The 14,609-nt window shown below is 38.2% G+C and overlaps 1 protein-coding gene across 1 annotated transcript in view; it reads right to left on the bottom strand.

Moving 5' to 3' along the window:
* Nucleotides 1–14,609, bottom strand: part of LOC128030224 (carboxypeptidase Q-like) — a 41,042-nt gene that overhangs the window by 2,435 nt on the left and 23,998 nt on the right. Inside the window, 2 exon segments of the mRNA XM_052617693.1 lie at nucleotides 1,153–1,256; nucleotides 2,978–3,086. Of these exon segments, the coding sequence (XP_052473653.1) occupies nucleotides 1,153–1,256; nucleotides 2,978–3,086 (213 nt within the window).

Below are 14,609 nucleotides of genomic sequence, written 5' to 3'. Positions count from 1 at the left end.
TTTGAGATATTTTGGATTAAAACCTGGAGGCTTGAGACTGTCCAATAGACTGCCAAGTAAATAACAGTGTCAAGGTCCATAAAGGTATGAAAAGTCGTCATCAGAATACTCCATCTGCCATCAGAACTACTTCATTCAATAATTCCTTTGTCAACCGTTTTATTGAATAAAGTTGTTATTTTTGTGCAATTAATGCGATTATCACCGCATCATGTAATTAATTCGATAAAAATTGTGATCGCTTACCAGCCCTAATAGATATCTAATATTTCATATATGTGTGTGGTTGGGAGGAGTGTAATATATGTTATATACAGTACAGACCAAAAGTTTGGACACACCTTCTCATTCAAAGAGTTTTCTTTATTTTCATGACTATGAAAATTGTAGATTCACATTGAAGGCATCAAAACTATGAATTAACACATGTGGAATTATGTATGGAATTATATACATAACAAAAAAGTATGAAACAACTAAATATGTCATATTGTAGGTTCTTCAAAGTAGCCACCTTTTGCTCTGATTACTGCTTTGCACACTCTTGTCATTCTCTTGATGAGCTTGAAGAGGTAGTCACCTGAAATGGTCTTCCAACAGTCTTGAAGGAGTTCCCCGAGAGATGCTTAGCACTTTTGGCCCTTTTGTCTTCTATCTGCGGTCCAGCTCACCCCTAAACCATCTCGATTGGGTTCAGGTCCGGTGGCTGTGGAGGCCAGGTCATCTGGCGCAGCACTCCATCACTCTCCTTCTTGGTCAAATAGCCCTTGATGCCTTCAGTGTGACTCTACAATTTTCATAGTCATGAAAACTCTTTGAATGAGAAGGTGTCTCCGAACTTTTGGTCTGTACTGTATATATAGTGGAACCATAGAAAAGATTCACTCATTTATCACTTATTACTTTTCTTCACATGTAATTAAATTAGTAGTTTTTCAGCTTTAAGTTGTGAACTTGCAACACCACAAATTAAAGTTTGAGTTTATCTGCCCTGCTGCAGCTGTAAATAGAACATTATGAATAAGCATTCCAATATATATAAATGAACTCAGTTAACATAATTACTTTAACTTTTTTTCTATAAAACCTCCCATGGGTCACATGTTCGACACACTTGTTCTAAATCATCCAACAAGACATAATAGTATTGATAAGGAAGTGTAGTTTGTGCTGTTGGAAGTACTGAGCAGCTCCCACCCCCCTTGTCTCCTCTGCGGCCCACAGAACCATCCTCAGTGTTCTTTCGGGACGCAGCCCTGGGGATACAAACAATCGACAGCATGAGCCAACCACATAATATTTCAGAATACATTTTCATAATGCAGACACTGTAATGTTTACTCACTGGCTAAGATCAAAGTTAGTTGCTTTCATCAATCTGATCTTTAGCAGAAAAGGGCAAGAGAAGATTATATTTATTTTTTTAAATGATTAAGTGCATATGTAAGGCCAGGTTCACACATTAGAGACATCATGCTGACATATCTAGGAAGGCAATGCTAGATGATCCTGACCATCCAGACAGTTGCATGCTGGGGACTTGATAACTTGTCTGTACTTCCAGCAGAGTGGAATCTGTGAGAGATATTTTGGGCTTAATTGTGTTGGGCTTTCTTGATGATTCAGACGGGAGAGCTGTCTATACATGCATCCATCTCCTAAACTGCAAGGTACACATGGGAAAAAACTGGTGAGTGTGTCCAAGTCAAATGGCACGGCAGAGGATGCAGCTGAGAGAATGTAATAGACCAGAACATGGTGCTACGAGTAGATTTATGTATACTGAGTAAATAGCTCACACTGTTGCAATAATAAAAATAAAGAAAAATACATAGTAGAAACAGAGCCAAGGACTCGATGAACAGAATGTTGTTGATCATTTAAAATGTTGTTGAGAATGCTTACTTTACCAGCAGTGAAATAAATCATATTGTCTGTGGTTATTGTGCACCATTATAGCTTTACTTTGCCAGTGTTTGTGGATGCCTATTGCCAAGAGAAAGATGTTAAATACAAATGAGCACAAGCCTCAGTATTGCCTCTGCAATAAAGCAACAACAGAGAGGAGAGGGGCCAAGAAACTCAAACCACATTGCATATTGACTCTCAGCAGGAATTTTAATAATCTCCATTATAACAGAATTTTCTCTAAATTACTGCACATGTACAAAATCTACATTTTATATATATATATATATATATATATATATATATATATATATATATATATATATATATATATATATATATATATACAGTTTGAACCATAAATATGTCAATAATCTTTTTTTTACAATTATTTAAAAACAGTCATTAAAAAAAAAAATTCAACATAACTAGAGATTCTGGTGAAAGTCATCAAAAGAGTTCATATACATGAATAAAAGAAAGTCAGTTGTACACATAGTGACCCACATTTGGTTTTTCAACCATTGAATTCAACAGTTTGCACATGGAGACACAATGAGGTCCCCATATATCTGGGACCTTACCATATAACCTTAAAAATGAAGATACCTAAAGAAAAGTTTATAATAATGCAACACGGTTTACTAATGTCAAAATATTTTACTAACATACCTACCAATTTCAGTGAAAAAAATAACAATGATGCTGCCATCTCTATAAAGAACTTTTCTCCCTTGTAATTTGTCTCAAATCTCGAGTGAAAATTGTTATTTTGACCCCCTTCTACAAATTAGTGGATAACTCAGTAAATATTCATCCATTACATTTAATATTTTGGCTTTGATCACTATTTATGTTTGCCTTTCTTTAGAATAACTAAAAACATATTAACAACATCAAACACTTAAGTCTGGTAAGCTTCTGAGATTGGGTAGATATGACAAAGAATGTCCCTATAACTTTTCTTATGTGCATTTCTCAATCACTAGCAGCTGTATATAACTAAATATTTACTCATGTGATGGAGAGAGAGAGGTACTCAAAATTTTACCATCATCACATGTCTCACCTAAGTCTCCCAGTCTCACAGCTTCCCAGGAAATGACAACCCCGTCTCCATCATCCACAACACCCTGGCCAACGTCCCAGCTATCCAGATGACCACTGAGCAGCACCCCCTAAAAGCATACAAATGAATAGTAAAATAAATATTTAATAACATAGTTTCTCTGCATTGTTTCATTCTTTATATAAAGTTGCACAATTGTTTATTCATTCATTCAGTTTACATAACACACTGTATAGGGAAAGAAAGGCAACCTTTTCCAGATGTTGACCGTGAGTCTAAATAGATCTTGTCAAACCCAGGCCACAGTGAAAGCCTTTAAACTGATGCTCTAGATTAGATTTAAACTCTAAACATCCTCCTCTCATCTTCCATACAGTAGTTCTAACACTAGCTAAGAATATATTTTTACTTCACTGAGACCATCTTCTACACTCCACTTTACATGGAATTTCAGCACTGCTGCACAAACTTTAGGAATATAGCTTACAAATAACGCTCTCCACTTTTGTTTCATAGTGTCAATCTGCCATTCATACAAGAACCTCCATGGGGTGGTCAAATATTAGGGCAATAAACATTCTGAATGCTTTTAAAAATCGTGAACATTTGGGGTATAAAGCTGAAATGAAGTCTGTTTTTCAGACTCGCCTCAGTAAAGTGAATTTTTCAGTTGATTTGTCAGCTATTAGCCTACAGCACCCTGTTGGCAAATTTACAAATGCTGTCTGGACATCCACGAATCAGCTACAGGCACAATCCCTCAAAATGTATATTTGAATACTGTGGCAGATTTTGTCTAAACCATGTCATGTTGTTGTCAGTCTCATGACAGGTTAACAGTCCCAACAGCATAATGAGTAAAGGCTAACGGTAATCTACGCAAACCATCTGTGGGTTATAACGGGTGAACTCTGAAGCAACAGCCAAAAGTAATAAAAGTAATAAAACATGCTGTAGTTACCGTTCTTATGTGTTCAACAAAATCTACTGTGAGACTTTGTGCTTTCATCATCAGACAACAGAATCTGTAATAGTTTGTAATACTCAAAGGGCTACAACATGTACAAACAAAATAACAAGTCAACCAAAACTACTAAAAATAAATAAATAAATAATAATAATAATAATAATAATAGTCATAAATTAATGACATTACGGATGGAGATGTCTAGGTGGAAATGGTTCATACTGTTAGACCAGTTGAATTCTTGAACAGGAGACATTTCAAAATCCGTATGATGTTGCTTTTTTATTTTGAAGATATTTTGAAGAATCTATAGCTCTTTTACAGTATAAACAAAAAAGCTGCTAATGGCAGCTATTAAGCTTCGACAATGACTAAGAACACCATTTAAGTAGACAAAATGATGGTTGCATTATTTCTCAAGTCTACTAAGGTCTTTGAGTCAGAAAAAAAGAGACATTCAAGTTATGATTCAACAATCATCTTCAAAAAAGCAAAATGTCATTCATGTTTGTCAAAAATACACCACCATTCAAATGTTTGCAAACAGTAAATGACAGTAAAGACTTATACTGTTCGATTTGTTTTTTTGTTTTTTTCAAATAAATGCAGTTTTTTACATCATATCGTCCCCTTGGAATTATAAGGTTCTATCTGACATTTTTGTCAAAATTGAGTTATTCACATATTCTTATTCTGTGACAATTTATTTACATTATGTGATGTTTTATTTTAAGTTGTGTACATTTTGTGATTTTTTATTGAACTATCCAACTTTGGATTTTATTGAACTTAACAACTAGAAATAGAATTCCAACTTTGCAAGTTCAGTCTGGTGCTTCTGACTCACAGCCTGTAAGTACATTTACATATTGTGACACGTGTCCCGAGCTCTCATCAGAATCTCCCTGGTAACAGAGCAGGCACACCTGCACCTGCTCATCACAGGGTGAGCAGCCACACCTGCGCCCCATCAGCCGCTGGAGAGATGTCTCCGCAAGACTCGACTAATCTTGTCTTTCCCTTTGCCCGCAGAGAGCAGCATGTGACCGCCAGCCCCAACGCCCACAGGAGAGCACGGACCCACACTGCACCAGCGCACCCATAGACAAGACGCTGAGCACCGAGCACCAAACTGCCTCACTGCAACGCCTTCCACAACAATTTCTGTTAATAAAATCCACCCTTCATGGAACTTACCTTCATCCTCGAGTCGTGTCCTACTTCACCCCGCCACACTGGTGGAGAATGCAGGCATAACAGTGAAGAGGATACCGACGACCCCTCCCCACATGGCGTTCTACGATTGGACTGGTTTGGATAGTTTTTTTTCCCCACGCTTCTTACCTCACGTATTTTCTCTGGTTCCCCTGGTAGCGCTCCTCCCTCAACGATGGAAGAGCTGTTGAAACACCTCACCGAGGTGAGCATCCACCAGCAGCAAATCATGGAGCACATGGCCTCCCGGCAGGGGAACCCCAACATGAGTGGGCCGCGCTCCGTCTCGCCACAGCCCTGCGAACTCCACTACTTGACCCCCGTGTCAGGCAACCCAGGCAACCCAGCCACTGCCCAGGATGACAGCACACAATGACGTGACGATGTACCTCCAGATGTTTGAGACATGCGGGAGGCGTGGCCCAAGGAGGAATGGGCGTGCATTGTTGCCCCACTGCTCACGAGTACTTCGCTCTTCCCCCGAAACAAAGCATCTCCTACAAGGACTTACGGAAGGACATCCTGGGAAGAATGGGGCTGTCTCCGATCAGTGCAGCCCAACTGTTCAACGAATGGACCTTCGACCCACGGCAGCCGGCCAGGGCACAAGCTGCTAGCCTCTCGTGTCTGGCCCAACACTGGTTGCTGGCCTGGGGTCCCTCCGTACACCAGGTAGCAGAGCGCATTGTGGTCAACCACCTCCTATGTGCTCTTCCCCACCCACTACGTCAGGCTGCCAGCATGCGAAACCCTGCCAACGTGGATGAATTCATCGAGAGCCACCCAACACCAGGAGGTAGGGGAGAGAGTGCCGCCATTTCCCCGAAGGGTGGTCCAGTTCATATCCACTCTCGACCTTACCAAGGGCTACTGGCAGGTCCCCTTGACAGATCAGGCAAAACTGAAAATGGCCTTCTCTACCCCAAGTGGCTACTGGCAGTACCGGGTCCTTCCATTCGGCCTACACGGGGCCCTGGCCACTTTGTAAATGGCTAATGGATGTCCTCCTCCGACCGCATCAGGCCTATGCGGTGGCCAACCTCGACGACGTCGTTATCCACTCAGAGACTTGGGAGGACCATCTGGAACGGCTGCGGAGGGTGCTGCCAAAACAACGCCAACAGAGTCTCCCGCCTGTGGTCAGCTTTCGCAGGTCTGTCAGGCTCCACTCCCTGCCATCCCCCGATCTCCCCACTTCTCCAGAGGAACAGGACGGCACTTGGGGTGGGGGGGTGTGACATGTGTCCCGAGCTCTCATCAGCGTTGCCCTGGAAAGAGAGCAGGCACACCTGCATCTGCTCATCACGGGCTGAGGGGCCACACCTGTGCCCCATCAGCCGTTGCTCATATAAACCCCGCAAGCGGGTACAGAGGTGAGAGATGTCTCCGCAAGACTCGGCTAATCTTGTCTTTCCCTTTGCCAGCAGAGAGCAGCGTGTGACCGCCAGCCCCATCGCCCACGGGAGAGCACGGACCCACACTGCACCAGCGCACCCATAGCCAAGATGCCAAGCACCAAACCGCCTCACAGCAATGCCTTCCACTACCCTTCAGAACTTATCTTCATCCTCGAGTCGTGTCGTACTTTACCCCGCCACAATATGTAAAGAATTTGCCACTGATGATTCAAACAGTAGCACTTGTTGTTTGTCATTACTCCGATCACGAATGCAGACAGGTTTATGTTTACGCAGCATGATTTGCAACAGAACATGTAAAAAGACAATATAAGTTATTATAATCAGTAATTATGTCCCCACTGGATGAAACAAATACCTCGTTCATGAGGGTTTTATTGGTTTTGTCTCGTCGTGCTGGGAGAAGGCATGACAGTTTGTTAAGGGCCGTAAAATTTCAATCACACGCTTGAGGTATTTGGCCAATCACAACGCACTGGATAGCTGGCCAATCAGCGTACACTGCGCTTTTCACAATGATGAGCTGCTCCGGGTGTGTGTTGTGCTGTGTGTGTGCACTTTGGATGGGTAAAATGCAGAGCACGAATTCTGAGTATGGTTACCATACTTGGCTGTATGTCACGTCACTTTATAAATAATAATGAATAATACAGATCAAATAACATTCTGAGTGAATAATGGGTAAATAAAGATTTTTTAATCACTGAGTGAATTATTAATTGGAATTCCTGAAAGAAAACACTCATGGTAACATTAAACATAGATTTAAAAATGATCATTTTCAGTTTTACACAGCATCAACAACATCTAAAAGCTTTGCCAATGCACAAAATCAACATTAAACTTTTGGTAATTTCTGTAATCCTCTTCAAAGCCAGCTCACAAGCAGAAGCTATTTTCCATTTCTTTCAAGTACAAAATGCAAACAAACAAAGAGTAAACCAGATTTTTTCAGCGACTGATGTTAGACAAGCACTGCATACATTACTGTTTGGCAGGAGGACCAGCCTATTTTGATGTGGTCCTCAAATTTGGATCTGATGGATAAACCTAAACATGTTTTTGTATAAAAAAAAAAAAGAAAAGAAAATGCAAATATTTTTCTAATTGCAGTTTTGGTTTTGAATATATTTCAGACTAACTAGTATAATAATATGGACAGTATAACCATGCTGGCCAACCAAAAAAAATAGGGATTTAGTGGTGAGTACTGAGACAAAGAGAGATCTGTCTCCAGATTAATCTTAACTTCCTAATAACTATGTGACAGGGTGGACTGTAAGGGCTGACTGACCTCATAATTAAACACAATCATGTCACCATTAATGAGCTCTGACAGGATGAGGCTATTAATTACGAGGCATTGAAATATGAATGAGTAAGTGAAATTAAGAGAGTGAACAGGGAGAGGATGACTTCAGCCTAATGTGCCCGCAATCATTCAATATCCTGCAGTAAATCTGGACCAGACAGGATATGATTAAGATGATGAAAAAGAAAACACATGCTAATCAAATAAAATGTAGTCTCAGCTTGATATTTTCAGTGAAATGATAATATAGTATATCATAATTGTTGAAGATATTGTTCACCCCCCCAAAAAATTCTATCATCATTAATTTTGCATTCGTGCCATTCCAAACCTGTATGACCAAAAAAAAATAAAAAATAAAAAACTGACACTGATTAAAGAAAACACTGAGACATAAAGTGTCTTTCATGTTCTACAGAAGAAAGTCATACAGGGATGAGGATGAGATATTAGTTTTCATTTAGTATTTTATATTTTAAATGTAGTATTTTATATGAAAGAGAGAGAGAGAGAGAGAGAGAGGGACTGAAAGAACATGCAGTTTCCCTTGCCCTTTGCCTTACCCCTCTGTTTCGCACGATCATGTTTAGGGGTAGGGGTGTCACGATTCTCTTTTGGTTGGAGGGATAGGGGTAAGGGGAAGGGCCAGATAGCCCTCCAGACTAAGTTTTTTTCAGGACCACACTTCAGATGAAGGGGTATGAATTATCTCAGTGTTAACCGGCTTCGGCGTCAACATGGCTGCTGGAGCGAACATACATGTAAACATTTTTGGCATTGATAAAGATTTTAACTAAAAGTATTTTATTAATTTTTTTTGTTACAGTACATTCAACCGAATGTAGTTCATATTCACGAAAATATGAACTATTTTGAGTAGTTCATACTCAAAGAAATGTTTGCAAAAAAAATGATGAATTTGATAACAAAATATCATTACAGACACATTTCCATGTCTGATCAGGGCGATAACCACCATAGACATTGAGGAGGGCTAGTACTCTCAATAATTAGAAATCACTAAACCCTTTTCTCAAATATTGCCAATTCAAGAGAGAGAGATAGAGAAATGTTTCTCTTTTTAGAGTGAGGTTACTTTAAAAACAGCTATTTTATCCTCTTATTGCTGTAAAGTCCTCTGCTCCTGGATGTGTAAGCTGCACCGTATGATATGTGTGCATTTGTGTGTGTGTGTGTGTGTCAGTAAGCAGCACATAGATATAGAACGGTATATATGTGTATTGTAGGAGCTAGACGATGTATGATGACGTGTGACGGTATAGTAGTGGGCCAAAGACAGAGGTTACACAAACAGTCATTCACTCTCTCCACCCCCACCACTTCCTGGAACTCCATTATTGTGTGTGCTGAAAAGAGTGTAGCATTTAGAGCAAAACCAGAGAGTTGTTTAAAAAACATGTGGTATGAGAATGAGCCAGCGTTACAGAGCAGACCAGATCCTAGAAATTTTCAAATTTTTGTTGCCTTAGGAACTGTCAGGAAAGAAAATCAGATTTTCATGAAAATCTTACTTAATTCTCTCAATATCAAAATATAGTACACAGCTCTGTTTCAAAAGTTTTTAAGATATTTAAAATGAATATACTGGGTTTAAAACAACCTATAAGCTCTATTACAATACATAATTTGTGACATACTGTTGATTATCATATAAACTAACTTTGGTTAAAACTGGTCCCAGTAATGTACTTACAATGGAAGTTTGTGGGGCAATGGTTTCTGGAGGATTTAAAAGCAGGAATGCAAATTTTTGTATGATTTTAAAAAGATGGCTATGAATTTCCCAGCAAATGTTTTGTTTTTTCATGCCCATTTCTGCTCTCCTTTTAAAGTAATAGTTTGCATTGTAATGAATTTGAAGGGAGAATAATAAAGAACAGTTTAAATGTAGGCTTTCCCGAATTGTAGTGTCTATTATAAGAAATAGTTCATTTCAAATCAAATTTAGCTGATAATAATTTGCAGATGAATAATTGCATACATAATTAGCATTTATCAAGACCTCAGTAACTGAATTATTTCAATTTATGCAGATTAAAGTATTAAATAGACTTTACCAAAGTGCCTTTAAAATAATTGTTTTTTATGACTGTATGAGTTTGAATTGATTCTTTCTTGTAACTAAAGACTATTTAACTATTTAATTAATATACGACCCCTTAAAGTTTGAAATTAATAAATTAAAAACTGCTGGACAGATTTATTGGTCAGTTTATTAAATTCTAAATAAGAAAGGAATTCAGCATTTGCTTGGTATTAATTGCTCGGGAATAAATGTCAACCAATTCCAATACCAGAAAACAAAACACAACATCCCAAAGACGCCACTGCATGAATTCAGGCACACACACACACACACGCACACACACACACACACACACACACACACACACACACACACACACACACACACACACACACACACACACACACACACAATTCATTCAACAAAATGCTGGACAATTCTCTACTGATCTGACTAGATGAGCCATTGGCAGTTTAAATTTAGCACTTATTGCATTTCATTTTTCTGCTCAGCCCAACAATTATGTCTGCCAAAAATAGTGACTTTTTCAGGTCATCCAGCCACACTGTGAATTGAAGAAATGAGAACGGACTGATCAAATGCACAGATGTGCGTAATGAGGCAAACATCACACAATTAAGCTGTCAAAATCACTTTCAAATTCCCCAATAAACACTGACATCAAACAATTCAGTTCCATTCAGTTCCAGAACTGGAAAGTTTTTGTGTCTGTGTTGTGCCTGCAAACACAACAAAAGATAACACAGAGCATTCAGAATCAGATTGGACATTCTCACTAATTAGGGACCAAGCACCAAAGGTGCATAGGCACCTATTGTATCCGTTAGGATTCTTTTTATTATTATTATGGTGCGTCCATCGCAAGTATATTGCAGCCCATAGAACTGCTTGTGGGAAAGTTGTATACTTTGGCACACTGATAGAGGACAGTCCCAACATTAAATATAGCAAATTTGAAGTCTCTAACTCCAACTCTCTGGTGCCACCACTTGTCCAAAATTTCAATATTTTTATGCTAATAACTTTTGAACCTTATGCGAGAAAATGAAAAAAAAAAATTTTTCTTCTGAATCCTTGGCTCATGCCAAGTCGGATGAACCCCAAAAATTGGTTTAGTTGAGTTTTTTTTGCTATTCTCAATCTTTTTCTAACTCGTCCTAAACGGATAGTCTGATTATCACGAAAATTGGCTCAGATCATCTTCCAACCATGCTGGTAAAAAGTTATGGAATTGAAGTTGATTCGTCCAAACGTTTTTTGTATGACACGCGAACAAATTTGACATAAAGCATGCAAAAATGCATGTGAGGCTATATTAGGCCATTTTAGGCGTTGACCATTTTGATTTATGTTTTAAAATGCTGTATTTTTTGAACGCATTATCGTATTGTTACGAAAAAATTACAAAAATGTTTGGCTCCATGCCCTGATGGTATTCAAAAAGTTTGGTGGCAAAAGTTATAATGAAATATCAAAAAATGCTAATAACTTTTGAATATATTAGACTATTGAAATTAAAATGATCTCACTGTGTTCATTGGATCATACTGAGAACATATATACCAATAATGCCAAAATTGGCCATACTTCCTGTCCGCTTGATTAATGTTTAAAACATTCTTTTTCAAGCTCCTCCTAGATCGTTATTCCGATTTTCCCCAAATTTGACTTGTATCATCTTCAGACCAAGCTGGCAAAAAGTAATGGATTTCGTGTCGATATATGAAACGGTTCATTTAGCGCATCAACGAATTTTCTGGAAGGGTGCCAAAATGCATTTGAGGCTGTATCTATAAAGCTTTGACATATTCGCACCAAACTTTGTATCTGTCATTGTCACCTCAAACCAGGCAGGAAGGAAGTCTTGAAGTCTTGTAGCAGAACTTCACTTGGTTAGCATCCCATTGACTCCCACTCATTTTGGCGTCACTTTGACAGTGAATAACTTTACATCTGAGGCGTTTAAAGACTCCCATTTGTCCATTATTTATTTCTAAAGATACAAGACAATGTATAAAGGGCTCCATTACCTTCTATGTTACATTATAGCCCAGTAGAAACAGTTTTTGTAAAACTAGCTAACGATTGCATCATAACCACTTGACTCTCTGTCGCATTACCGTACAGACAGGAGGAGAAGCTCGCAGGCAACTAACTTAATATGGCGTACTGGCGTTACATTTTAAAATACTATACAAAATAATTAATCAGAATACTTACTCCTGCTCACTTACGCCAAAGAACTCCCCGCTCAAGCTCGCCGTCTCTGCAAGATTAACGATGGCAGTTTGCACGCACAGCTACTAGAAGATTTACATCTGTCAGACAGGTTGCTGACGTCGTCAAGCTTCATTTGAGTCTGCGCGTCAGAAACGGAAGTGCTAAAAAACGCTAAAAATGGGCTTCACTTGTCTCAATTGAGTTCCATTGGGGTCACTGTGTCCATTTGTTTTACTGTCTATGCCTCAAACTGACCATGCCACATCAATTTGGTAACAGCACCACCTATTGGTCAAAGGTAATAAACCATTCGGTAACCATGAATAATTACACTTTAAAAATGCTAATAACTTTTTAATTAATTAGCCTATTGCAATAAAACTGCTCTAAAAATATTCCCTGGCTTATGCCAACAACATAGATACCAAATATTTCAGAGTAAGCTGAACTTCCTGTCCACCATTTTGATTTATGTAAAAAAAAACTTTTTCAAACTCCTCATCATCCGTTGGTCCGATTTTCACTAAATTCAAGTCAATTCGAATAAATTCAATTCTGACATAATGCTATGGATTTTGTGTCGATAGACAAAACCATTTTTGTGTACCACAGCGACGAATTTGAAGAATGATGCCAAAATGACACTTCTGTTTGTATCTCTGCAATGCTTTGCCATACTGACACCAAACTTTGTGTGTGCCATTTTCACCTCACTCAGAACACACCAAAATGATTTGATTACAGCACCACCTTTTGTTCAAAAGTGGTAAGCCATTTACTCATATTACTAGTGCTTGAATTTACGATTGTTCAGCCATTTCAATTACAATCATCCTAAAATTTATGTAATCAATGCTTATTGTGGCATTTGGTGTGATCCTCCATGCCATGCTTAGCTCCTCAATTTGCCGGTGGACTGCTTGGCCCTGTAATTGCTGCTTGCAGCTATATTATTCCATTTGAAATTCACTGAAGATTGTAGTTATTATGTATTTTTTATATTCCAATTGGACACTTGGAAGGTTTTTGTTCTTGTATACTAAATCTCATTTCCTATCACGTTCTCAGAAAACTGAGTCATTGGTGATTCTAGGAGTCAAGGTCATGTGCATTATATTAAAGTGCTATTGATATTGTAAGTGATTTTAACCAGTTTTAGAAAAGCATCAAATGAATTTTTTTTTTTTTTTGAAATATTAGAAATTAGTGCCAGACTACCAGCCTTGAATATATTCATATCTCAAGGCTTGATGAATTTTGCATTAAAAAATTTAATTATTGAGAGAACATCAATGGCAGCTCACTCTGTGCCCTTATTTTGTAACTGATTGAATAATGAATTAACTAATTCAAATAGAAAATTTGATTCAGCATTTCACATAAATGACACCCCTTTAATAAATAATAATAATAAAAAAAAATGATTATAAAGTACACAAAAACTAGATGACAGTTAATATAAGTTTATGCAAGGGGGATTTTTGCCTGAGGTCGAGGTTAATCTTAACCCAGTAATGGTGCCACTGTCATTATTTTAATGTTGTGCAATAAAAACTAAATTAGCAAATGTTTCCATTTAGTTCCCCTAATATAACGGATGATGCATTATCATTATCATCATGATATATAGTGAGTGTAGAAAAGAATCACTTTAAAATAATCAATTTTTTATTATTTGTAGTCTGAAATTAAAACATCTGAGAGAAAGATATAACATCAACATGTCAGAAAAAAAAAACAGAATAACTGAGTTGGAAAAAGGATTACCCTCGACACCCCCCCCCCCCCCTAAAAAAGACTTGTAAACTAGATCAGATGTAGCTAATAACCTTCTCAATGGCACACAAATCAATCAACTGTGTTAAGCTGTGGTCATTTCTATAAGCACAGCATGAAAATATATTTCCTGGAATTTCAGTCCTTGGTAGTGCAGCTGAAGCAAACAATCAACTCTGGGTGGCAAGGCACTATGAAAAGATCTCCAGGATAAAGTTCAAGTCAGTAAATGGATACAAAAAAAAATATATAAAAAATTATATTAATTATAATATATAATATAATATAATATAAAACATTCCAGGCTTTATCACAATGAAGTCTTTTATTAAGAAGTGGAAGGTATTTGGTACAACACGGATCCTCCCTGGATCAGGATGTCACTCCTAACTGGATGAAAGAGCCAAGAGGCCTACAGCAACTCTGAAGCAGTTGCAGGAAATTATGACAAAGAGTGGCCATTGTGTGCATGTGACAACATCACAAAATCTCCACAAATGTGGCTTGTATTGGAACGTTGCAAGAAAAAAGCCACTCCTAAAGAAAGGTCAGATGCAGTCATGACTGATCTTTACCAAAACACACCTTTCTGAGGCAGATGAGACTAAAATGTAATTAATTGGCCTCCACACTAAACGATATGTCTGACTGCCCAT

The sequence above is a fragment of the Carassius gibelio genome, chromosome A16 (genome assembly GCF_023724105.1).
Source record: "Carassius gibelio isolate Cgi1373 ecotype wild population from Czech Republic chromosome A16, carGib1.2-hapl.c, whole genome shotgun sequence".
In the NCBI taxonomy this organism is placed as follows: domain Eukaryota; kingdom Metazoa; phylum Chordata; class Actinopteri; order Cypriniformes; family Cyprinidae; genus Carassius; species Carassius gibelio.
This window is presented reverse-complemented; position numbering and strand designations above follow the sequence as displayed.